Here is a 26,409-nt window from a genome sequence, read left to right as displayed (position 1 = left end):
CAGAATAAAAAGGCATGAAACAGGTTTTCTTTGTAACTTAAATAATTTATTTTTTTACCGCTAGAGCACCACAACAATACTGTGTCATGATACAAGTGGGTCAACAACAACATCAACAACAATAACATAAACAACAACAATAAGAACTACAAACAGAAAGCTGGATCATGATGTTGGCGCCTCGTTACTACAGATGATCTACTGCCTGTTAAACAGGAAGTACAGCGGTGCTGATGCCCAAAGGGGGAGGAGTTAGGGACACATCACAGGGGGAGGAGTTAGGGACACATCACAGGGGGAGGAGTTAGGGACACATCACAGGGGGAGGAGTTAGGGACACATCACAGCATCAGCACTCCTCATTTCATATGTGGGGAGGGAGGACTAAGAAAAAAGGTTAAAAAAAAAATAAGGAAAAAAAGGACATTTAAAATATCAGTGCAAATTACTCACCCTAACCCTTTCTCATATCCAACAATCTTAATTACTACAGAGGACAAAAACATGACTGAAAGACGGCTTTACACTTTGAAAGAGGTGTGGGTGAAAAGTTGACCAGTTGGAAGCAAACACAACTATAGTGTTCCAGACCATGACAGTTGATCCAGACTTGGAACCTCTAAACACACAGATGGAAACACATGGTGTTCTTTATGTTCACCTACTGGAACTATAACTCTCCTGTTACCCTTCTGTAACATGTCTCTACTAAAGCTCTGTACCTATTAAGAGCATGTAATGACATCTGGACTTGTCTTTCTGGACTTCCTAGAATGACATCACTTCCTGTAAGTGTGAGTGGAGAATGAAGTTGACTGGTCAACACTGGGTTATGCCTGGTTAACACTGCTAGGTCTTCAGAAGCTATCAGAACAGTGCATGAGGGAACATTAGTTTGTTACAGATCTTCTAAAACAGAACCTGTAGGTTTATGGTTCAAATTGTGCTGCTCTTGTTTGGGAAAGAGTTACAAATGGTTCAAATTGTGCTGCTCTTGTTTGGGAAAGAGAGTTACAAGACAGAGGGTTAGGGCCTGTGAGGGCTGTTGAGACAGTAGGTTAGGGCCTGTGAGGGCTGTTGAGACAGAGGGTTAGGGCCTGTGAGGGCTGTTGAGACAGTAGGTTAGGGCCTGTGAGGGCTGTTGAGACAGAGGGTTAGGGCCTGTGAGGGCTGTTGAGACAGTAGGTTAGGGCCTGTGAGGGCTGTTGAGACAGTAGGTTAGGGCCTGTGAGGGCTGTTGAGACAGTAGGTTAAGTACGCATATGTGTGGCTTGAGTTCTTCTTCTCTGCCCTTGGGAAAAGTCTTGATCGGAAGGGATCGTGTGACTGTTCTAGAACCAACTGCTGTTCTAGAACTGTTCATTCATACACTTCCATAACCCTAAAGCCCAATTTATACTTAGGTCGCAGACACTTTTGAAATGTTCGCCGACAGAAATGACGTCATGGTCGACACTTTAAACCGTCGCTTGTAAGTGTCGGCTACCAGGAGAAAGTTCTACTGGCGCTGATGTCGTCACATAGTGTCGCACAAGTGTGATTGGCTAGATAGACGGCACACGTCGTTGACTTCATTGTTTGAATTTTCAGTGAGCGCTCAACAGCTGTTTTCCCCTGCTCTCTCGCTAACAGCAATACTGTTAATAATTCCTCCTCTAAATCCAACTCCTCCTCCACTGACATGCTCTCTTAATCTTCCAAACCCTCTCTCTCCCTCGCCCCAACCCTCCTCCTCTAATGTACTCACTATCTCCATCTCAAAATTCTCTACAGCCATTTTCTCAGATCGATCACCTACAAAGCGTTAACAGTGTAAAGGTGAAATAATTCAGTTGACGTCGTCCTACGTCAGTACGTCGAGTGTCACGCGAACGCTGAGCACAGGCGACTGTACGCCGGAGTATAAATGCAGCAGCCTGAGAGACACTTTTTTTTGTCTGCGACAGTTACTGAACAACCAACTAACCCTAACCCAATACAGTTAATGAACAACACAATACAGTTACTGAACAAACAAAAATACGTTACTGAACAAACAAAACCAAAACAGAAAAGAACCATAGTTTGATAGGATGAGAAATCAGGCTTGAGGGCTGATTAGAATGTGGAACATGGGGTAGGTCTTACTTTCAGGGACTTATTTCACATATAAACACTCATCATGTATAAACACTCATCATATATTTCCAGTGTTTGACATGCTCTGGTTCAGCTGTGGGGAGATGGTGATGGGCCTTCTAAACTCAGAAACATGACTGTACTAAAGCATCAGCTGTGGGGAGATGGTGATGGGCCTTCTGACTGTACTAAAGCATCAGCTGTGGGGAGATGGTGATGGGCCTTCTGACTGTACTAAAGCATCAGCTGTGGGGAGATGGTGATGGGCCTTCTGACTGTACTAAAGCATCAGCTGTGGGGAGATGGTGATGGGCCTTCTGACTGTACTAAAGCATCAGCTGTGGGGAGATGGTGATGGGCCTTCTGACTGTACTAAAGCATCAGCTGTGGGGAGATGGTGATGGGCCTTCTGACTGTACTAAAGCATCAGCTGTGGGGCTTTATCTCTGTGTGTGTGTGTATAAATAGTGTGAGTGTGTGTGTGTAGAGTGTGAGGTGTGTGTGTAGAGTGTGAGGTGTGTGTGTAGAGTGTGAGGTGTGTGTGTGTGGTGTATGTAGAGTGTGAGGTGTGTGTGTGTAGAGTGTGAGGTGTGTGTGTGTATGTAGAGTGTGAGGTGTGTATGTGTGTAGTGTATGTAGAGTGTGAGGTGTGTGTGTTTAGAGTGTGAGGTGTGTGTGTTTAGAGTGTGAGGTGTGTGTGTGTAGAGTGTGAGGTGTGTGTGTGTAGAGTGTGAGGTGTGTGTGTAAAGTGTGAGGTGTGTGTTTGTAGTGTATGTAGAGTGTGAGGTGTGTGTGTGTGGTGTATGTAGTGTATGTAAAGTGTGAGGTGTGTGTGTGTGGTGTATGTAGAGTGTTAGGTGTGTGTGTAAAGTGTGAGGTGTGTGTGTGTAGTGTATGTAGAGTGTGAGGTGTGTGTGTGTGGTGTATGTAGTGTATGTAAAGTGTGAGGTGTGTGTGTGTGGTGTATGTAGTGTATGTAAAGTGTGAGGTGTGTGTGTGTGGTGTATGTAGAGTGTTAGGTGTGTGGTGTATGTAGGGTGTGTGGGTGTGGTGTATGTAGAGTGTGTAAGGTGAGTGTGGTGTGTGGTAAGTGTGGGGTATGTGATTGTGTGTGTTGCATACGTGTGTGTGGTGCATATGTGTGTGTATGTGCCCTAGCTACACTTGCAGGACTTGACGATCATGTTGGACAGCTGCTCGATCTTGGGCACCTTGCCCACATAGTAGAGGATGGTGAGGGGCTCCAGGTCCTGAGAAACACAGCAGGGGGAGGCGGACGCCTCGGGGTTGATTGTGTTGTACAGACCCAGCACCTGGACACGCACACGCAGTGTCAAACACACGTAAACACACACAGTGTCAGACACAGGTCTACTATGTGGGTCTGCTGCAGACGTGTGACCTCTGTTCCCCTCTCTCCTCTGGGGACCCTCAGCCGGCTTCTCACCTTGGAGTGCTGGGTGTCGGCGCTCCAGAGATAGGGACAGGCCCCTGCGCAGAAGTTAGCGCTGTAGCCTTTAGGCTCATGGATCCAACGCCAGCCCAGGTCCTTCTTGAAGTCGATGTAGAGAGATCGCAGGCAGCAGTTATCCTGCACGTTTCTGTAGAGGTGGAGGGAGAGAGGAATGAGGGAGGGAGGGTGAGACACAGGAGGGATGAGAGGGGGAGGGGGAGACACAGGAGGGATGAGAGGGGGAGGGGGAGACACAGGAGGGATGAGAGGGGGAGGGGGAGACACAGGAGGGATGAGAGGGGGAGGGTGAGACACAGGAGGGATGAGAGGGGGAGGGGGAGACACAGGAGGGATGAGAGGGGGAGGGTGAGACACAGGAGGGATGAGAGGGGGAGGGGGAGACACAGGAGGGATGAGAGACACAGGAGGGATGAGAGGGGGAGGGTGAGACACAGGAGGGATGAGAGGGGGAGGGTGAGACACAGGAGGGATGAGAGGGGGAGGGGGAGACACAGGAGGGATGAGAGGGGGAGGGGGAGACACAGGAGGGATGAGAGGGGGAGGGGGAGACACAGGAGGGATGAGGGAGGGATGAGAGACACAGGAGGGATGAGAGGGGGAGGGGGAGACACAGGAGGGATGAGAGGGGGAGGGGGAGACACAGGAGGGATGAGGGAGGGATGAGAGACACAGGAGGGATGAGAGGGGGAGGGGGAGACACAGGAGGGATGAGAGGGGGAGGGGGAGACACAGGAGGGATGAGAGGGGGAGGGGGAGACACAGGAGGGATGAGAGGGGGAGGGGGAGACACAGGAGGGATGAGAGGGGGAGGGCGAGACACAGGAGGGATGAGAGGGGGAGGGGGAGACACAGGAGGGATGAGAGGGGGAGGGTGAGACACAGGAGGGATGAGAGGGGGAGGGGGAGACACAGGAGGGATGAGAGGGGGAGGGGGAGACACAGGAGGGATGAGAGGGGGAGGGGGAGACACAGGAGGGATGAGAGGGGGAGGGGGAGACACAGGAGGGATGAGAGGGGGAGGGGGAGACACAGGAGGGATGAGAGGGGGAGGGGGAGACACAGGAGGGATGAGAGGGGGAGACACAGGAGGGATGAGAGGGGGAGGGAGAGACACAGGAGGGATGAGAGGGGGAGGGGGAGACACAGGAGGGATGAGAGGGGGAGGGGGAGACACAGGAGGGATGAGAGGGGGAGGGGGAGACACAGGAGGGATGAGAGGGGGAGGGATAAGAGAAAGGAATGAGCGAGAGGAGAGTGAAAGGAGAGAGGGGAAAGAGGGTGGAGAAAAAGGAGAAGGATGAGAAAGATGGATAAGATACAGCGGTCAAGCTCATGGGGTTCAGGGGTCAAGCTCAGGGGTCAGGGGAACATGCTCAGGGGTCAGGGGAACATGCTCAGGGGTCAGGGGGACATGCTCAGGGGTCAGGGGGACATGCTCAGGGGTCTGGGGTCAAGCTCAGGGGTCAGGGGAACATGCTCAGGGGTCAGGGGGACATGCTCAGGGGTCAGGGGGACATGCTCAGGGGTCAGGGGGACATGCTCAGGGGTCTGGGGTCAAGCTCAGGGGTCAGGGGGACATGCTCAGGGGTGAGGGGACATGCTCAGGGGTCACCTGGAGCAGAAGGCAGCATCCAGCGCCCTCTTGGAGCGGTGGCTCTTGTGCTGAGACTCCAGCCGGTAGGATGGCAGCAGCATCATCAGGAGGTGGGGAGCCTGGGCGCTATGACGACGCTTCTTAAACACCTTCAGGTCCCCGCTGTGGAGGGAGCTGTCGTCGATACCTGGGGACAGACAGGCCGTGAGGAGGAGCTAGGACACAGTCTGTACCTGGGGACAGACAGGCCGTGAGGAGGAGCTAGGACACAGTCTGTACCTGGGGACAGACAGGCCGTGAGGAGGAGCTAGGACACAGTCTGTACCTGGGGACAGACAGGCCGTGAGGAGGAGCTAGGACACAGTCTGTACCTGGGGTTGTTGGACCTCTGGTTACCTGGGCTGAAGAGGCTCACCTGCAAAGCGGGCCTCCAGCTCTTCGCTCTTGTTTGGGATGATGTAGTTGTTGGATGGGACGAAGGTGCAGCAGGGGCAGTGCAGGCTGATCTTGAACCCACTGTTTTTGTCTGCAAGGGGAAGAGACAGTCAGGCTGCTAGCAGATCCCAGAGCAGTGGATCAAGGACTCCCAGCGGAGGGGCGGGTGTGGAGTGAAGCATCAGCAGTGTTTTACGCTGTGGTCTGCTGGGGGTGTGGTCTGCTGGGGGTGTGGTCTGCTGGGGGTGTGGTCTGCTGGGGCTGTGGTCTGCTGGGGGTGTGGTCTGCTGGGGGTGTGGTCTGCTGGGGGTGTGGTCTGCTGGGGGTGTGGTCTGCTGGGGGTGTGGTCTACTGGAGGAGGATGCTGGCCAAGCTGACGTCCATCATGGACAATCTCTCTTACCATAACCCTAACCCTCCATGACACTGTGGGAGCACTGAACAGCTCCTTCAGCAGCAGGCTGCGGTTTCTGCTAGTCCAGTTCTGTAGGTCCTTCATCCTCTCTGCCATCAGACTATTTAACCAACATGTGCAATACTGTGTACTCTGTTATTGGTCACTGTAAACTGCACTACTGGTAAACACTGTTTTTAGTGTATATTTCTGTACATATTTGCATTGTTTTATATTTATATTTGCTGATTTCTTAATTATTTTCATATTATTTTTCTTTTATCTATTTTAAATCAGCTGCTGTAACGGTGAAATTTCCCCAGTGTGGGATGAATAAAGTCAATCAATCAATCAGCTTTGATAGGGACATCAATAGTTAATGGAAGTGCGCAGCAGTGCGCAAGCAAATATTTTGTGCAATAATTTGAGCACAAATAATGTTTTTTTTGTTTCATCATGTAATACAATACGTTGGACTCATGTTGTTATTATGTTTGAGTCCAAATAAGATAATTAGTAGGCCTGTTATTTAGATACTTTCTTTAGTTTCTGAATGTTTTCTTAGCCTACCTCAGTTCAGACTTGTGTGTTTTCGGTTAACTGCGTTTACTTTACAAGCGTTGATTAGGATACTGCGTTTCTTGTTCCTGGATTATCAAACCGAAATGAATGCACTGACCCTAACCCTTATAAAGTAGATTGTTGAAACTCAAGCTTGTAAAAAAAATACTGGGGCACAGCAGATTTATACTGGCCAGTGAAAGGGGTCTAGCGATGCCCCTGGCCCTGCCTCTTACCTCTGTGAAGCAGCCAATCACTGACGGCCTCTGTGACATCAAAGGAGAGCCACTCCCCGTGGGTGCGCGTGCGAACGACCCTGCTGTCTATGTAGCGCTGCGTGGGCGACGTCAGGTCTTTGTGCCCCAGGATCTGTGGAGATGCACCAAGACACACCAATCACAGATGTATAACGAGGGCTTGGAGCAAAAGGGTAATATGTGACAGATACGGCAAAAATGAGTTTTATATAATTTTAAGGGTCATGATGACCTTTATCAAAATGGTAAAAGAATACGGTCACTATCATTTTCAAGAAGGCTGAAAACATAAAGGTGTAAGTGAAAACCTTTAATTGAGTTTAGAGCAAAATAGGCATAAATAAATTTAATAGTTTGTATATATTATTTATTATCTTTTGAAATATAAATTTCTTGAAACCTAATCTCTATAAAAGTATCGAGTATAGTATATTTAGTCATTTAGCAGACGCTCTTATCCAGAGCGACTTACAGTATATGCTTAAATATGTTCTTTTCAATTCCATAATTACAATCAATCAAATCAATTCAGTTTTTTCTCTCCCTTTTGCTACCAGCCCTTGATAAGTAGAACAGACCAATCACAGTTGAGCCTGGGAGTAGAACAGACCAATCACAGTTGAGCCTGGGAGTAGAACAGACCAATCACAGTTGAGCCTGGGAGTAGAACAGACCAATCACAGTTGAGCCTGGGAGTAGAAACTACCAATCACCAGCCCGTCAGGATGAAAACCGATTGTAATGTAACATATTCATTTAGCAGATGCTTTTAGCCAAGCAGTTTACAGACGGGGATTTGAACCTTCGACCTCTTGGATCTGCACTCAAATGCTCTAACCACTGAGAAATACCGTTGTGTCCTCAGTGTCACTCTGGGGTCAACTGCCCAGGTCTGTAACCCCCCCCCCCCCCCCCTTGGGTCTCAGCTTCTCACTGATCGATTAGTCAGCCCTGGGAGGAGCAGAGCAGGAGACAGATGGAGGGAGGGAGGAGGTGTGGAGGGAGTCGGGAGGGCTGTTATTCCTCCGTCTTGTGTTTATGTTGGCCTGAAGCTCCCTAATGTATAAAACATTGCTGCTGAGGCTGGGGCTGGATTAGAGGCTAGATTAGAGGCTGGATCTGAGGCTGGAGGTGAGGGTTAGGCTGGAGGTAGGACTAGAGCCATAATCACCAAGACCCCCTCCTCACCCAGCCCCCCTCTCTGAGAGCCTTTATAAATGAGGTGTGAATATCTGCAGTTAGCAGGGGATGAGTGATTGAGTGGGGAAGGAGGGGAAGGAGGAGGGGAAGGAGGGGAGGAGGGGAAATAGGGGAGGGGAGGAGGGGAAGGAGGGGAGGGGAGGAAGGGAAGGAGGGGAGGGGAGGAGGGGAAGGAGGGGAGGGGAGGAGGGGAAGGAGGGGAGGGGAAGGAGGGGAGGAGGGGAAGGAGGGGAGGGGAGGAGGGGAAGGAGGGGAGGAGGGGAAGGAGGGGGAGGAGGGGAGGGGAAGGAGGGGAGGAGGAGAGGAAGGGAGGAGGGGAAGGAGGGGAAGGAGGGGAGGGGAAGGAGGGGAAGGGGGGAGGAGGGGAGGGGAAGGAGGGGAAGGAGGGGAGGAGGGGAGGGGAAGGAGGGGAGGAGGGGAAGGAGGGGAGGGGAAGGAGGGGAGGAGGGGAAGGAGGGGAGGAGGGGAAGGAGGGGAGGAGGGGAGGAGAGGAGGAGGGGAGGAGGGGAGGAGGGGAAGGAGGGTCTCACAATCATCAAGTCCCCACCAGTCCATCTATCCTCCCTCGCATGCTTCCCAGTGTGTGTTTGCGTGACTGAACCCCCATCCAAGCCAGGAGCTGTTTGGTCCAGCTGTCACCCCCCCCCCCCCCCCCCTCCAAAGGCCGTTGCCCTGCCCCACCCCCCCACCCCCCCCCCCCCACACACACACACACACATACACACACCCCGCCACTCCACCCTCCCCCCGGCTGGGAGGGACCTAGGCAGGCAGGCTGGATGGGGTGGGATAAGAAAGGCTGGCTGGTTAGCTAGTGTGTGTGTGTGTGTGTGTGTGAATATACAGCTCTGGGTATTATAAATACATATTTTTAAAAAGTTGAGTAAGACCGTTTTAAGTGAGGAACAGAAGGGTAAAATTTGCAGTGGCTTCTTAAATTTTACCCTTCTGTTCCTTCCAGAGTGTGTGTGTGTATATATGAATGTGTGTGTATATGTGTGTGTATACATACGTGTGTGTGTATATATATGAGTGTGTGTGTGTATGTACATGAGTTTATATATAAGTTTGTGTGTATATATGACTGTGTGTGTGTACATGTGTGTGTATATATAAGTTTGTGTGTATATATGAGTGTGTGTGTATATATGAGTGTGTGTGTACATGTGTGTGTATATATAAGTTTGTGTGTATATATGAGTGTTTGTGGGTGTATATGAGTGTGTGGGTGTATATGCGTGTATTTGTAAGTGTGTGTATATATATACGAGTATGTGTGTGTGTATACAGCGCTTGACATAAAACATTTTGCTCACCAGCCACTGTGGCTAGTGGTTTTCCAAAGTTACTAGCCACTCAGTAATTTCATTAGCCACAATTTTGTTGTTGGGAAATTAAGTTTTATTTTATTAAAGTTGACTACGGTTTGCTACAATTGACTTGAATAACTAGTTTTACAATACTTTCACATGTAAATGACCATTGTCAACACCCAAATAAAGATGATAAAATGTACATGTACAAAATATATGAACTAAACTGAAAAAACCCACAAGCAAAACTTTGTCAACTTAAATATTTATAAACAACATCATTATTTTTGTCTAATCAATTCCGATTCCCAAATGTCCTACAAACAAATGTTTATCTTATATTGTATGTTTGTGTTTCTTATATACTAGTGTAATAATTGGACCAATACGCTGTTCCTATTGGTCCAGAAGACGTTCTCAAAAGTTAATAAATAAGTTCGCAGAGGTAAATAAACGTTTTTACGGACCTAGCAACAAGCGGTTGCCTTGGAGATGTAGCCATTGACCTTAACAACGTTGCATCTGCTCGGCAACAAAGTATCCTAAAAAGCCCTCCAAAAAACTAAAACAACTAAATACGGTTTTTGCACAGGTCCGCAAACGCCCCGCAATCGCTTCCCGTATCTGAAGCAGACAGAAGACGAATTGATGTTGTTGATATGTTGCCTTGGAGATGTAGTGACGTCACCAGTGCAAGTGCAGCTGATTGCTCTGACAACATGGCGTCTGCTCCAGATTCGACGTGTTTGATTTGGGATCTTCCCACGTATTGTTGTAGTATATAAGAAACCAAATGTTTACTCCTCGAGTAAACATTTGCAAACGCTTTGTCGCCTCGATTTGTAAACGTTTTAACAAATCTCGGTTTACAAAGGCGTTTGCAGACCTGTTGAGGAGTAAACATTTGCAGTATGTGTGAAAGCGAGAATGAATGTTGAAATGCGTGTGTCTCATGGTCAATGCGTGAGGCTTGAGAACCCTGCAATGAGTTTATTATTTTAGATGTGTTTTGAGAAGACTAGCCTACAACAGGGTTGCAAACTTTTCAAAAAACCTTGGAGTGAGATTTGGTGGGGCTGTCACAGTTACAGTGAACCCGGCTCCACCCGTGCAGGGTTTAGATCTCGGCAAAAGGCAACACAGAAGATTAGTAAAGGCCGACGTACAAAAATATATTTTATTATTTAGTAAAAACAAGTATCTCCATCCCCGCTCAGCCTGATTAGCAACTGGTGCGTCGAAACCCTCCCTCTCCCGTTCCACCCCGCAACAGGGCCAACCCAAATTTGGCTACGCAACCCAACCCAGCCCCGAAACGATATTTCACGGGTGTTCTGTGTTCGCGCGTCGTGAGCTTGAGTGTTGCTTCACTCAGTGTATCTGCGCCTCGTCCATTACTGGTTACAACGTTAACTACTTGGTCGTTTCCTTCTCAGCGTGAGAAATACAATGTGTGGCGTGAGAGCGTGTAAATTGGTTGAAATGCGAGAGAGTTGGCAGCCCTGCTACAAAAAAAATATATAGAGATATAGAATTCCACCCGCCAAAGTGGCTAGTAGTAAGACTGACTGCTTTACCCGCCACAGACGAATTCTACCCGCATTTGGCGGGTGCTAATGTCATGCCCTGTGTGTATATATGAATGTGTGTGTGTATATGAGTGTGTGTGTTTATGAGTGTGTTTGTGTGTATATATGAGTGTGTGTGTGTGTATATATGAGTGGGTGTGTTTATGAGTGTGTTTGTGTGTATATATGAGTGTGTGTGTGTATCAGAGTTGGGTAACGTTACTTTTTAAAGTAACTAATTACAGTTACTAGTTACATTCCTTGTAAAGTAACTAGTTACGTTACTTAGTTACTTCCTGTAGAGAGTAAGGCGTTAAGTTACTTTCGCGTTACATTAAGAAAAGTCTTTTATTTCTAAGACAATTCACCTTGGTCACTCTTATGCCCAGAAGGCACATTTAATGGATTGACCTCAGCAATAGCACATATTGTACTGAATATTCAGTGTCATTCGCATATAACATGATCAATGTTCATTATACAGCAAGACGGATCAAGGTAATAATTCACCATAATGAAAAACAATATTTGTAAGTTCTTGAATCAAGGAACTCTTTAATCAATAAATAATTTTGTAAAATGCAGGGCAGAAGTCTAGTAGTTAGCTAGCTCTACAATTTACCGGGGATAGGTCTGAATCTAGGAGCAAAACAAAGCTAATTATAGCTAGGTATATGGTAGCAAAATGGTGTTCACTTCACTTATGTACTGAACCAGACAATTTTACTTACTGTAATATAATCCTAAACCTAAACCATTGCAACGATACAGCGACGCACCACACAAGCTTGAGTTCAGATACATTATTTAATGTGACATTACGTAGGCCTACTGTAGGCTACATGCAAGTCTTAAATAACTATTTAGCTGGTCGGCTCCATGAAGCCGGTAAGTTGGGCTCGTGAGACTGCTCACCAAAATAACGAAGGAGAAACCACTTGTCGAGCAGATGAAGACATTTTCGTAGGTACCTAGCGAAAAGTAGCATCAACTTTCCTAGACTTTTAGCTACATGCTGAGGGCTTGCGACTAAAAGACTGAAGTAACGCGTTACTTGTTTGAACAAGGAACTAGTAACGGATTTATTCAATTAAATAAGTAACGCGTTAAGTTACTTGTTACTTAACAAAAGTAGTCTGACTACTGTACCCAACACTGGTGTGTATATATGGGTGTGTATTACCGAACACTTTTACGCAGTGCACTGCAATACAGTGCACTGCAATACAGTGCACTGCAATACAGTGCACTGCAATACAGTGCACTGCAATACAGTGCACTGCAATACAGTAAAAATGGAAATGGAACACTTACATTAAACACTTGGCAGAAGTGACGGACTCAAATCTGCTCGCGAGTCATTTCGTCCGCCATTATTTTAGAAATGAAATGAAAAGCTGCCGAAAGGGCTCCTCCTCTTCCGCTACGTAGCCAAGATGGCTCCCGTTTAGGGCGAGTAGTGTCCATCGCTGTACACTGCATTTTTTGACCGTTTGCAGTGCGCCATCCGGGTACTTTCAGTGCCCTGAATTCTGCTGGTTCTGTCAGTGTAAGCGCCGTAAGCACTGAGTGTGCGTCAGCCCACCTGGTACAACTCGATGCGTTGCTCCGCCACGCGGGCCTTGGAGTTCTGCAGGCGGAACAGTCTGAGCTCTGCCTTCACCAGGCTGGACGCGTTCTGCTCCAGCGACGACACGTCAAACGACAGACGCCTGAAGTAGGGGTTGTAGTTGGTGGGAGAAATGACGTCTGGGACACACACAAGACATCGTTTTACTCTCCTACTGACGACAATTCACTCACATTCAGTATCACACACACACACATATTAGTCACATGCACTGTGTAGCGTAGCGTCATCAGGACAGTGACATCATCAGGACAGTGACATCATAAGGACAGTGACATCATAAAGACATTCTTATGACCTTATTCTTAGGCAAGCAACATCAACACAGTAGCAACAAAAAATCTAAAATGCATTAATGCTGCTTTCTGTGTGTGTGTGTTATTCAGAGGTGGGGGCCTGACTGCATGTGTCCTAATCCCATGAAACCTCCATCTAGCCCTAACCCTAAAAGAAATTATCTGGGAAGGCTCATGTAAGAGGAGAGACTCTCTAATGAGCGAAGCCTAGTTCAGGCATGGCACTCATGCTTCATATCACCCATCGCTTTGTACTCAGCCCATAGGTTTAGCTCGGATAGGCGGCACTACAAAGTCGCACATATGCACACACACGTGCCCTCGCTCACGTGTTCTGCGCTGCTGCCACCCACCACCGTCCCCTTCTCCCCCATGTGGTCTGTCTGTTCTCCCCGTGGGGGATTTCACTTGCTGCTCCCTGCCTCATGTCATGCATGCTGCAGTGAAGGCAGGGAGCGCTTCCCCATGTACATCCATTCCGCCAAAGTCAAACCTATTTTCATGTATATGAATAAATGGTGAAATCAATCACGTGTCTTGACTAAACTGTAATGTCCTCAAGAAAATATTTAAAACATGGCTGAGATGCTACACCGTAGAAGTGATGTTTTAAAGGGGTATTTGACTGCAAAACTGAGTTTAGTTGAATAACGACAGTTCAGTGGGTAAAATGGACATACAGTGAACCTCAAAGTCCATTGACACCTCTTTCCTATGAGTTGACATCATTTCGGTGGCTCCACCTTTTTTGGCTCTGGTCTGTACCTTTGTCACGCCCCAATCTCAGAGTTTGCGTAGATCTCAGGCACTAGTTTAGCTGCGCGCTGCTCTGTGTACTTCCACTGGAATTACATTGAAGAAAGTTTCGAATCATTTCGCCAAAGACAGTTTTGAAAACCTTGGACAATTTAAAGCAGGATTTGCTAAGCCGCTGTTGATGAAAAGAGGTGCTGTTCCGACCGTATGCTCATCACAACCGCAAGCTGTAAGTATGATTTTGTCGCTAACAGTTATTAGCAATGCTAACATCACCTGTATTAGCCATGGGCGGTGCTAGGGAGGGGCTAGCAGGTGCTTCAGCACCCCCAAGAAAGACCAAAGCACCCCCCAGATAGCACCCCCAAAAATAATTTCTGGCTAATCTGATCGGAGAATCAGATGTTAATTGTACGGAGTCTGACATGGAGCAGTCCGCTGATGCGTTTTCCGCGGATGCAGAGACGGCAGCTAGCACAACTGCAGTTCCATTCAAATTAGCATCACAAGGGGCCAAGTTTTGCTAATTTATTAATACTATTTATATATAATATATATAATTGCGCAGCTCTCCCTGTCAATGATCTAGCACCCCCTCAGCACCTGCATTTAAAACTATCTGGCACCACACCTGTATCTTGCATAGGTAGAATGTGTGATGATTTAGTTTATTGGCCATAAGGCTAACGTTATTTCATTTTCCTGACTGTGTTTCATTTGAATAACCTGTGTTGTCATGTTAATCTAAATTCACGATACATGTTTGGCCGTGTTGCGTCTTTGCTCCGCTGCTTCGCTCGTTGTAAACCAACCAATCAGCGCGCAGCTTATCTATATATTCATGAGCATACCATAGAAGGGAGAAAACCTCTCGTTTTATTCCAGGACTATTTCACAGGGCATTAGGGCGCATAGAACAGCACCTGGGCCATTTTCAGCCCAACCAATGTTACATACCCTATTCGGAGACTTTAAGGAACAGTGTGAAATACCCTATAAAATCAGTAAATGACCCCTTTAAGAGTAGGTTTACCGTCTTGTAGAGCCACACACGCACAGCATGCACATTCTCAAGCAGAGTGTTCTTTGTGACTAACGTTGTGTGTGTGGCTAGCCAGCTAGGGAGCTAGCGTTCTGTATGTGGCTAGCCAGCTAGTGAGCTAGCGTTCTGTATGTGGCTAGCCAGCTAGTGAGCTAGCGGTCTGTGTGTGGCTAGCCAGCTAGTGAGCAAGTGTTCTGTGTGTGGCTAGCCAGCTAGTTAGCTAGCGTTCTGTGTGTGGCTAGCCAGCTAGTAAGCTAGCATTCTGTGTGTGGCTAGCCAGCTAGGGAGCTAGCGTTCTGTATGTGGCTAGCCAGCTAGTGAGCTAGCGTTCTGTATGTGGCTAGCCAGCTAGTGAGCTAGCGGTCTGTGTGTGGCTAGCCAGCTAGTGAGCAAGTGTTCTGTGTGTGGCTAGCCAGCTAGTAAGCTAGCATTCTGTGTGTGGCTAGCCAGCTAGTGAGCTAGCGTTCTGTGTGTGGCTAGCCAGCTAGTGAGCTAGCGTTCTGTGTGTGGCTAGCCAGCTAGTAAGCTAGCGTTCTGTGTGTGGCTAGCCAGCTAGTGAGCTAGCGTTCTGTGTGAGGCTAGCCAGCTAGTGAGCAAGCGTTCTGTGTGTGGCTAGCCAGCTAGTGAGCTAGCGTTCTGTGTGTGGCTAGCCAGCTAGTGAGCTAGCGTTCTGTGTGTGGCTAGCCAGATAGTAAGCTAGCTTTCTGTGTGTGGCTAGCCAGATAGCACTCTTTGTGCTGGTTGCCAGCTTGCCAGCTAGCATTGTTTCACACAGCCAGCACAGTAGTTTAGTAACACTCACACATTACCCAGAACCATGTGTGTGTTGGTGTCTGTTAGACAGGAGCTTCCTCCACACAGCCGTAGTGACGTGTCTGACGAGCGCGCGGTGAGCTTGACAGGCCCGGCTCTCTCAGAAGCAGAGGAAGCCGTGCTGGGAGCCATATGTGTGGTGGTGAGTGTTTGTCAGCAGCACACACACACACTGACACACAAACACACTGTCACACACACACTGTCACACACACACTGACACACACTCACACACACACACACACACACACACTGACACACACTCACACACACACACACTCACACACACATTGACACACACCCCCTGCTGGGTGGGAGGGGGTCCCTGTGCCCTAAATTGATGGCTGTAACGTTACCCAACCATACAGTAGGACCAGCTGAGACCAGCTTGTCTTCACGAATCATGCAAATGATTTCCTGCTGATGAGTCATGTTTCCCAGCAGGGCCAGTAGAGCTTGCTGGTTGGCTGAGCTCTTCTTCATGGGAAGCGACACTGTGTCTGATTTCACCTTTGACCTTATTTGTGTAGCGCATACTTTAGCCGCTCACATTCACCCATGAAATACCTTCCAATGCCCTCTCTCAGAACTGCCCTTCTCTCCATCTATCAGTCTCTCCCACTCTTTCTTTATCTCTCTCTCTCTCAGCCTCTCTCCCTCTCTCTCAGCCTCTCTCTCTCTCTATCAGCCTCTCTCTCTGCCTCTCTCCCTCTCTCTCAGCCTCTCTCTCAGCCTCTCTCCCTCTCTCTCAGCCTCTCTCTCACCCTCTCTCTCACCCTCTCTCTCAGCCTCTCTCTCGGCCTCTCTCTCGGCCTCTTTCTCACCCTCTCTCTCAGCTTCTCTCTCACCCTCTCTCTCAGCCTCTCTCTCACCCTCTCTCTCAGCCTCTCTCTCAGCCTCTCTCCCTCTCTCTCAGCCTCTCTCCCTCTCTCTCAGCCTCTCTCTCACCCTCTCTCTCACCCTCTCTCTCAGCCTCTCTCTCAGCCTCTCTCTCGGCCTCTCTCTCGGCCTCTTTCTCACCCTCTCTCTCAGCTTCTCTCTCACCCTCTCTCTCAGCCTCTCTCTCAGCCTCTCTCTCACCCTCTCTCTCACCCTCTCTCTCAGCCTCTCTCTCAGCCTCTCTCCCTCTCTCACCCTCTCTCTCAGCCTCTCTCCCTCTCTCACCCTCTGTCAGAATTATTAATCTATCAAGCATTGCACAGTCAGTCGGTGAAAAAGTTTAAGAAAGCTTTATTGCTTGCGGCCGGCCCACAAGGAGACAAAAACATCACACGCCATTGTGCTACAACGTTTGTCTGGTTCAAAAGTCTTCAGGTAAGACCATTTATTGGTGAGAAGTCCCCTCCTCAGCATATCAGCTGTCAATATGATCAATCCCAGAGACAGAGTGCGCGTGCACGTGGAAACTTACAGAGTTCTCCGACCCTAGGCTTGACCATATGATTCACTCAACACAGATAAGGTTTATTGCACCTCTAGTATGATAATGGTCAACCTAGGTCAGTTTGTTTACGTAAGCCTAGTGTCATCTATAGGTCATGTGGGGAGAGGGCTCTCTACTGACAAAGGAATGCTAGCACCAGTATTTTCAGAATATAACCTTACATTCTAAATTTCTCCGACACCCTCTCTCTCAGCCTCTCTCTCACCCTCTCTCTCAGCCTCTCTCTCACCCTCTCTCTCAGCCTCTCTCTCAGCCTCTCTCTCTCCCTCTCTCTCACCCTCTCTCTCAGCCTCTCAGCCTCTCTCACCCTCTCTCTCAGCCTCTCTCTGTCTCTCTCCCTCTCTCACCCTCTCTCCCTCTCTCTCTCCCTCTCTCTCAGCCTCTCTCTCACCCTCTCTCTCAGCCTCTCTCCCTCTCTCTCAGGGCCTCATGTACTAACGCTTTTGCGCCCACTTCAGGCGTATTTGTTTTGCAATTTGCGCATAAAAGCATGGCATGTACAAACATGCCCCACTGAGGTAAAAGCGCAGACTGCCTGTCGCGGGAACTGAAAATGGCAAACTGCGCTTTTCCATGTCATGCATATGCATTCACGGAAGGGTCAAGGGGAAAGTGGGAGTTTCCCATAAAGAGATGGGAGGGGATGCGTAAAGTGCACCTAATTATGTATTCCATGGTATGTACAAAAAACGCCTGTGAAAGCGCACCTCTATTTTGCGGTGAAAATTCTCCACCTGTTAAAAGCAGGCGTAAACCAGGATGCGCATATGCCTCCTGGTGAAATGGCAGCCGTAACCCGAGCAAGACGAAGACATAGGCCAAAGGATTTTTGCCACAAGGATCACACTTTTTGAGTTGCGTGAACACGAAATCATTACGCGTTACAGATTAAGCAGCCATGCAATATTACACTTAGGCCTACTGGAAGAAATCAAAGATTACATCGAATCTCCGACTCAGCGTTCAGATTCCATTCCAGCAGTTGTTAAACTCCTCGCTACATTACAAATATTGACATCAGGATCATTTCAAACAGTCATCGCTGTGTGTATGTGGAGGGTGGGGGACGTGGTGCGTGTGGAGGGGGGATGTGTTTGTGGGGGGGGGGGTGTGGAGGGTGTGTGTGGGGGTGTGTGGTGTGTGTGTGTGGAGGGGGGATGTGGTGTGTGGGGGTGTGTGTGTGGAGGGTGTGTGTGTGGGGTGTGTGTGGTGTGTGTGTATGGAGGGGGGATGTGGTGTGTGTGTGGAGGGTGTGTGTGTGGGGGTGTGTGTGTGTGGGAGTGTGTGGTGTGTGTGTGTGTGGAGGGGGGATGTGGAGGTGTGTGTGTGTGGAGGGTGTGTGTGTGGGGGGAGGGGTGTGGAGGGTGTGTGTGTGTGGGGGGGTGTGGTGTGTGTGTGTATGTGGAGGGTGGGGGATGTGGTGTGTGTGGAGGGGGGATGTGGTGTGGGTGTGTGTGGGGGGGAGGGGTGTGGAGGGTGTGTGTGGAGGGTGTGTGTGTGTGTGGGGGGGGTGTGGTGTGTGTGTGTGGATGTGGTGTGTGGGGGGGGGGGTGGAGGGGGGGGGTGGTGGGTGGGTGTGGTGTTTACACACGCCTCTGAAACACATCTTGTCATGAATGGGCCTGCTGTACTTAAACACTTAAACACAACACTGGACACATTCAACTGCAGCTGGGCTACCTCTCTTGCACACACACACACGCACTGCCCCCCCTGCCCCCCACACACACACACTTCCCCCCCACACACACACATGGTAAAGATGTGGTGTTGGGAAGTCTGGGGAACATCAGCCAACTCCCTGTCTGCCTGTCTGTCTGTCTGCCTGTATCTCTGCCTGCCTGCCTGTATCTCTGCCTGCCTCCCTGTCTGCCTGCCTGCCTCCCTGTCTGCCTGCCTTCCTTCCTGCCTTCCTGCATGTCTGCCTGTATCTCTGCCTGCCTGCCTGCCTGCCTGCCTGTCTGTCTGTCTGTCTGTCTGCCTGCCTGTCTGCCTGCCTGCCTTCATTCCTGCCTTCCTGCATGTCTGCCTGTATCTCTGCCTGCCTGCCTGCCTGTCTGCCTGCCTATCTACGTAACTCCCTGTCTGTCTGTCTGTTTATCTACCTACTTAACTCCTTGTCTGTCTGTCTGTTTGTCTACCTAACTTCCTGTCTGTCTGTCTGTCTGCTCTGGTCTGGATTGCTCTGGTCTAGATTGTTCTGGTCTGGCTACGCAGTAGAGGCCATGTCAGTTAACTACGTCTCCAACGACACGTAGTTCAGGAACGGTTAGCCTAACCCTATGTCTGAGATCTGTCCAGTGAGGCACCTGCAGTGGGCAAACATCTGAGCTTGCAGAGAGGAACAAACTATTTAACGTTGAACTGTTTGGTTTGGGCAGAGTGTGTGGTGGTTTAGGCAGGGTTCACTTCTACAGATGTCCAGCTTCTGCCAGCTAAGTGATTTTGTAGCAGTTCTAGAAAGAAAATATTCCAACTCCCATTTCCACATCTCAATCAGGGTCTTTCAGCACTGAAACTGATTTTTCCTGTTCTCTCTCCACCAATACCCAGACCATGAATCACTCCTCTGCCTAGACAACAGAGGTAGAAGGTAAAAGGTAGGGGGTAGGAGGTAGAGGGTAGGAGGTATAGAGTAGGGGGTAGGAGGTAGAGAGTAGGGGGTAGGAGGTAGGGGGTAGAGAGTAGGAGGTAGAGGGTAGGAGGTAGAGAGTAGGGAGTAGAGGGTAGGAGGTAGAGGGTAGGTAGGAGGTAGAGAGTAGGGAGTAGAGGGTAGGAGGTAGAGGGTAGGAGGTAGGAGGTAGAGAGTAGGGGGTAGAGGGTAGGAGGTAGAGGGTAGGAGGTAGAGGGTAGGAGGTAGGAGGTAGAGAGTAGGGGGTAGAGGGTAGGAGGTAGAGGGTAGGAGGTAGAGGGTAGGAGGTAGAGGGTAGGAGGTAGAGAGTAGGGGGTAGAGGGTAGGAGGTAGAGGGTAGGAGGTAGGAGGTAGAGAGTAGGGGGTAGAGGGTAGGAGGTAGAGGGTAGGAGGTAGAGGGTAGGTAGGAGGTAGGGGGTAGAGTGTAGGAGGTAGAGGATAGGAGGTAGGAGCTAGAAGGTAGGAGGTAGAGGGTACATTTACATTTAGTCATTTAGCAGACGCTCTTATCCAGAGCGACTTACAGTAAGTACAGGGACATTCCCCCGAGGCAAGTAGGGTGAAGTGCCTTGCCCAAGGACACAACGTCAATTTGCACGGCCGGGAATCGAACTGGCAACCTTCTGATTACTAGCCCGACTCCCTCACCACTCAGCCATCTGACTCCCTTAGAGGTAGAGGGTAAGAGGTAGGATGAAGGAGGTAGAGGTAGGAGGTAGAGGGTAGGAGGTAGAGGGTAGAGGGTAGGAGGTAGAGGTAGGAGGTAGAGGGTAGGAGGTAGAGGTTAGGAGGTAGAGGGTAGGAGGTAGAGGTTAGGAGGTAGAGGGTAGGAGGTATAGAGTAGGAGGTAGAGGGTAGGAGGTAGAGGTTAGGAGGTAGAGGGTAGGAGGTATAGAGTAGGAGGTAGAGGTTAGGAGGTAGAGGGTAGGAGGTAGAGGTTAGGAGGTAGGAGGTAGAGGGTAGGAGGTAGAGGTTAGGAGGTAGAGGGTAGGAGGTAGAGGGTAGGAGGTAGAGGTTAGGAGGTAGAGGGTAGGAGGTATAGAGTAGGAGGTAGAGGTTAGGAGGTAGAGGGTAGGAGGTATAGAGTAGGAGGTAGAGGGTAGGAGGTAGAGGTTAGGAGGTAGAGGTTAGGAGGTAGAGGGTAGGAGGTATAGAGTAGGAGGTAGAGGGTAGGAGGTAGAGGTTAGGAGGTAGAGGGTAGGAGGTAGAGGTTAGGAGGTAGAGGGTAGGAGGTATAGAGTAGGAGGTAGAGGGTAGGAGGTAGAGGTTAGGAGGTAGAGGGTAGGAGGTATAGAGTAGGAGGTAGAGGGTAGGAGGTAGAGGGTAGGAGGTATAGAGTAGGAGGTAGAGGGTAGGAGGTAGAGGGTAGGAGGTATAGAGTAGGAGGTAGAGGGTAGGAGGTAGAGGTTAGGAGGTAGAGGGTAGGAGGTATAGAGTAGGAGGTAGAGGGTAGGAGGTAGAGGTTAGGAGGTAGAGGGTAGGAGGTATAGAGTAGGAGGTATAGAGTAGGAGGTAGAGGGTAGGAGGTAGAGGTTAGGAGGTAGAGGGTAGGAGGTATAGAGTAGGAGGTAGAGGGTAGGAGGTAGAGGGTTGGGGGTGAGGGTAAAAGGTAGGATGAAAGAGGTACACAGATTCAGAGGATTGTGTTGAACTGGGAAAACCACCAGGTCTAAATGAAACACTTTGAAATGAAATTATTGAACCATCTTTCCTGGTTGTTATGAAATCAAAAGAGCACCTGTAATTGTTTTTGCAGGGTTGGCAGGGCACACACATATGCTCTCACACACACACACAGGCACGAATACACATTCACACAGCAACAGACACACACACACATGCGCACCTACATACTCATAGCCACACATACACAATCACAAGCACAGACACACAAACCACAAACTCACACACACACACAAACACGGACACACACACATACAATGTAATTTTAAAACATTTCAGTTACTGTGGAGACCTTAATAGCATAACATGTGGCTTTCATAAAATATGACATTAAGTGGTATGTATTTTACGAGCAGATATTCTTTGTCTTCAATGTTGGACTGGACTAGCAACCAATGAATTATGAGGAAAATATCCAAATGTTTATTCAAATTCCCGAAAAGTCAAAATGTATTACTTTGAAAAATTACCGGATGCAACTGTTCGCTACCTCAGTCACTTTCACCATTTGAAAATGGAAACTGAGACCAAACGCTCTGACTGCAGGCTCCCGTTCAGACAGGAGAGAAAAGCATGTGACCTACTTTGGAATATTTCTCACTTCTGTAAGACATGCTCTCAGATTCCCCCTGGGCTAGACCTGGGAAGGCACAGCCTGTTCCCCCTCTGAGAGGACTACACAGAGACAGGGAGGGGAGGGTGCCTTGCTGGATGGACTGGGAAGAAGAGCAGAGAGAGAGATGGAGAGATAGAGGTAGAGAGAGTGAAAGGGAGTTTGAGATGGTAGATGGTAGAAAGGAGAGATTCTCTCCTGTCTGGGTGCCTGTGGATGTCACCTGCCAATAGCAAATTGAAAACAACTCCACACATAATCCAGGGACTAAAAATAGCCAGTGCTTTGTACAGCCTCCACCCATGCCTGCCAGTCCTCTCAGCCTCCCAGCAACACACACACACACACACACCCAGGCCTGCCAGTCCTCTCAGCCTCCCAGCAACACACACACACACACACACACCCAGGCCTGCCAGTCCTCTCAGCCTCCCAGCAACAAACACACACACACCCAGGCCTGCCAGTCCTCTCAGCCTCCCAGCAACACACACACACACACATAACTGCACACACATAAATGCACACACACACATAACTGCACACACACACATAACTGCACACACACACATTTGTACACACACACATAACTGCACACACACACATAAATGCACACACAAACACACATACACACATAACTGCACACACACATAACAACACACACATTACTGCACACACACATACAAAACTGCACACACACACATTTCTGCACACACGTATATCTGTACACATATACACATACCTGCACACACACATATATCTGCACACATGCACACTCACACACACATTTATGCACACACGTGCACACACACACACATATCTGTACACACATACACTTATCTGCACACACACACATTTCTGCACACACACACACAAACATCTGCACACACACTCACACACACATATCTGCACACATCTGTATACACACATAATGTATCTGCACACACACACATATTTGCACATACACACACAAAAACAGCACACTTACACGTTATGCACAGATAACTGCACATGCAAACATACACGTCAGCACATGTGGAAGCTCCACCCACGGATACACACTTGGTCCCTCAACCCTGCTGTACGGCAACTTTGCTGCCACCACACCCTAACACACTGCCACCACACCCCAACACACTGCCACCACACCCCAACACACTGCCACCACACCCCAGCACACTGCCACCACACCCCAACACACTGCCACCACACCCCAGCACACTGCCACCACACCCCAACACACTGCCACCACACCCCAACACACTGCCACCACACCCTAACACACTGCCACCACACCCCAACACACTGCCACCACACCCCAACACACTGCCACCACCCCAGCACACTGCCACCACACCCCAACACACTGCCACCACACCCCAACACACTGCCACCACACCCCAACACACTGCCACCACCCCAGCACACTGCCACCACACCCCAACACACTGCCACCACACCCCAGCACACTGCCACCACACCCCAACACACTGCCACCACCCCAGCACACTGCCACCACCCCAACACACTGCCACCACCCCAGCACACTGCCACCACACCCCAACACACTGCCACCACACCCCAGCACACTGCCACCACACCCCAACACACTGCCACCACACCCCAGCACACTGCCACCACACCCCAACACACCCTAACACACTGCCACCACACCCCAGCACACTGCCACCACACCCCAACACACTGCCACCACACCCCAGCACACTGCCACCACACCCCAACACACTGCCACCACACCCCAGCACACTGCCACCACACCCCAACACACTGCCACCACCCCAACACACTGCCACCACACCCCAACACACTGCCACCACACCCCAGCACACTGCCACCACCCCAACACACTGCCACCACCCCAACACACTGCCACCACACCCCAACACACTGCCACCACACCCCAGCACACTGCCACCACCCCAACACACTGCCACCACACCCCAACACACTGCCACCACACCCCAGCACACTGCCACCACACCCCAACACACTGCCACCACACCCCAACACACTGCCACCACCCCAACACACTGCCATCACACAAACACACTGCCACCACACCCCAACACACTGCCACCACCCCAGCACACTGCCACCACACCCCAACACACTGCCACCACACCCCAGCACACTGCCACCACACCCCAACACATTGCCACCACACCCCAGCACACTGCCACCACACCCCAACACACTGCCACCACCCCAACACACTGCCACCACACCCCAACACACTGCCATCACACCAACACACTGCCACCACACCCCAGCACACTGCCACCACACCCAAACACACTGCCACCACCCCAGCACACTGCCACCACACCCCAACACACTGCCACCACACCCCAACACACTGCCACCACACCCCAACACACTGCCACCACCCCAACACACTGCCATCACACCAACACACTGCCACCACACCCCAACACACTGCCACCACCCCAGCACACTGCCACCACACCCCAACACACTGCCATCACACCAACACACTGCCACCACACCCCAACACACTGCCATCACACCAACACACTGCCACCACACCCCAACACGAGAGGGAGTCAGGAGAGAGCAGCAGGGAGTCAGGAGAGAGCAGCAGTGAGAGGGAGTCAGGAGAGAGCAGCAGGGAGTCAGGAGAGAGCAGCAGGGAGTCAGGAGAGAGCAGCAGGGAGTCAGGAGAGAGCAGCAGGGAGTCAGGAGAGAGCAGCAGTGAGAGGGAGTCAGGAGAGAGCAGCAGGGAGTCAGGAGAGAGCAGCAGGGAGAGGGAGTCAGGAGAGAGCAGCAGGGAGTCAGGAGAGAGCAGCAGGGAGTCAGGAGAGAGCAGCAGTGAGAGGGAGTCAGGAGAGAGCAGCAGGGAGAGGGAGTCAGGAGAGAGCAGCAGGGAGTCAGGAGAGAGCAGCAGGGAGTCAGGAGAGAGCAGCAGGGAGTCAGGAGAGAGCAGCAGGGAGTCAGGAGAGAGCAGCAGTGAGAGGGAGTCAGGAGAGAGCAGCAGGGAGTCAGGAGAGAGCAGCAGGGAGTCAGGAGAGAGCAGCAGGGAGTCAGGAGAGAGCAGCAGGGAGTCAGGAGAGAGCAGCAGGGCGTCAGGAGAGAGCAGCAGGGAGTCAGGAGAGAGCAGCAGTGAGAGGGAGTCAGGAGAGAGCAGCAGGGAGTCAGGAGAGAGCAGCAGTGAGAGGGAGTCAGGAGAGAGCAGCAGGGCGTCAGGAGAGAGCAGCAGGGAGTCAGGAGAGAGCAGCAGTGAGAGGGAGTCAGGAGAGAGCAGCAGGGAGTCAGGAGAGAGCAGCAGGGAGTCAGGAGAGAGCAGCAGTGAGAGGGAGTCAGGAGAGAGCAGCAGGGAGTCAGGAGAGAGCAGCAGGGAGTCAGGAGAGAGCAGCAGTGAGAGGGAGTCAGGAGAGAGCAGCAGGGAGTCAGGAGAGAGCAGCAGTGAGAGGGAGTCAGGAGAGAGCAGCAGGGAGTCAGGAGAGAGCAGCAGTGAGAGGGAGTCAGGAGAGAGCAGCAGGGAGAGGGAGTCAGGAGAGAGCAGCAGGGAGTCAGGAGAGAGCAGCTTTCCCAGTAGAGCAGCATTACTCCAGAGGCTGTTGATGCTGTTGTGGCCTTGAACAACACGGACAGCACTGGATTAACCCTCCTTTTCTCTCTCTGTGTCTCTCTTTCTCCTCCTCGCTCTCTCTTTCTCTCCCTCAGTTATGCAATGCTGCTTGGCAGAAGCTCAATGCTGCAGACTGGATTAATCTGTTAGCCAGTTAGTTAGTCCTCCAGCCAGCCAGTCAGCCAGCCAGCTAGTCAGCCAGCAAGATATTCCTCCGGTCAGTCAGCCAGTCAGTCAGTTTACTAGTCAGTCAGCCAGCCAGTCAGTCTTTCAGACAGACAACCAGTCAGTAAGTCACTTTACCAGCCAAATAGCCAGACATTCAGTAAGTCACTTAGTCAGCCAGCCAGACAGTCAGCCACACAGACAGACACACACACACACACACACAGACAGTCAGACAGACAATCAGACAGTCAGACAGACAAAAAACTCAATACATGTTCCCTCCATCCCTAACCCTAACCCTCCATCACAGAGGAGGAGAGTAGGAATGGAACATATGAAATAGGAAAGAGACAGTACACACACACCTGCACACACTCGCACACACACCTGCACACACACACACATACACACCTGCACACACTCATACACACACCTGCAAACACTCACACACACACCTGCACACACACACCTGTACTCACACACACTCACAACTGCACACACACACACCTCTACTCACACACCTGTACTCACACACACTCAGACCTGCACACACACACACACCTGTACTCACACACACTCAGACCTGCACACACACACACCTGTACTCACACACACTCAGACCTGCACGCACACACACCTGTACTCACACACACTCAGACCTGCACACACACACACCTGTACTCACACACACTCAGACCTGCACACACACACACACAGTGCAACCCCAGTCCAGAGCCTCTGGGTGTGGTGGTGTGATGGAGACCAGAACCTGACCTCTAGAACCTGACCTCTAGAACCTGACCTCTAG

The 26,409-nt window shown here is 50.2% G+C and overlaps 1 protein-coding gene across 2 annotated transcripts in view; it reads right to left on the bottom strand.

Annotated features, from left to right (window-relative positions):
- Positions 1-2,836: 2,836 nt before the first annotated feature.
- Positions 2,837-26,409, bottom strand: part of tgfb2 (transforming growth factor, beta 2) — a 55,141-nt gene continuing 31,568 nt past the window's right edge. For both annotated transcript variants that reach the window (XM_062466390.1, XM_062466391.1), the window contains 6 exons: positions 12,500-12,663; positions 6,813-6,945; positions 5,602-5,712; positions 5,205-5,373; positions 3,566-3,719; positions 2,837-3,431 (listed from right to left, as the gene is read on the bottom strand). In XM_062466390.1, coding sequence (XP_062322374.1) covers positions 3,273-3,431; positions 3,566-3,719; positions 5,205-5,373; positions 5,602-5,712; positions 6,813-6,945; positions 12,500-12,663 — 890 coding nt within the window. In that variant the 3' untranslated portion in view covers positions 2,837-3,272. The remainder of the gene's footprint in view (positions 3,432-3,565; positions 3,720-5,204; positions 5,374-5,601; positions 5,713-6,812; positions 6,946-12,499; positions 12,664-26,409) is intronic.

This window comes from Osmerus eperlanus, chromosome 7, assembly GCF_963692335.1.
Source record: "Osmerus eperlanus chromosome 7, fOsmEpe2.1, whole genome shotgun sequence".
In the NCBI taxonomy this organism is placed as follows: Eukaryota; Metazoa; Chordata; class Actinopteri; order Osmeriformes; family Osmeridae; genus Osmerus; species Osmerus eperlanus.
The sequence above is the reverse complement of the archived record's forward strand: the minus strand, read 5'-3'. Positions and strand labels throughout refer to the sequence as shown.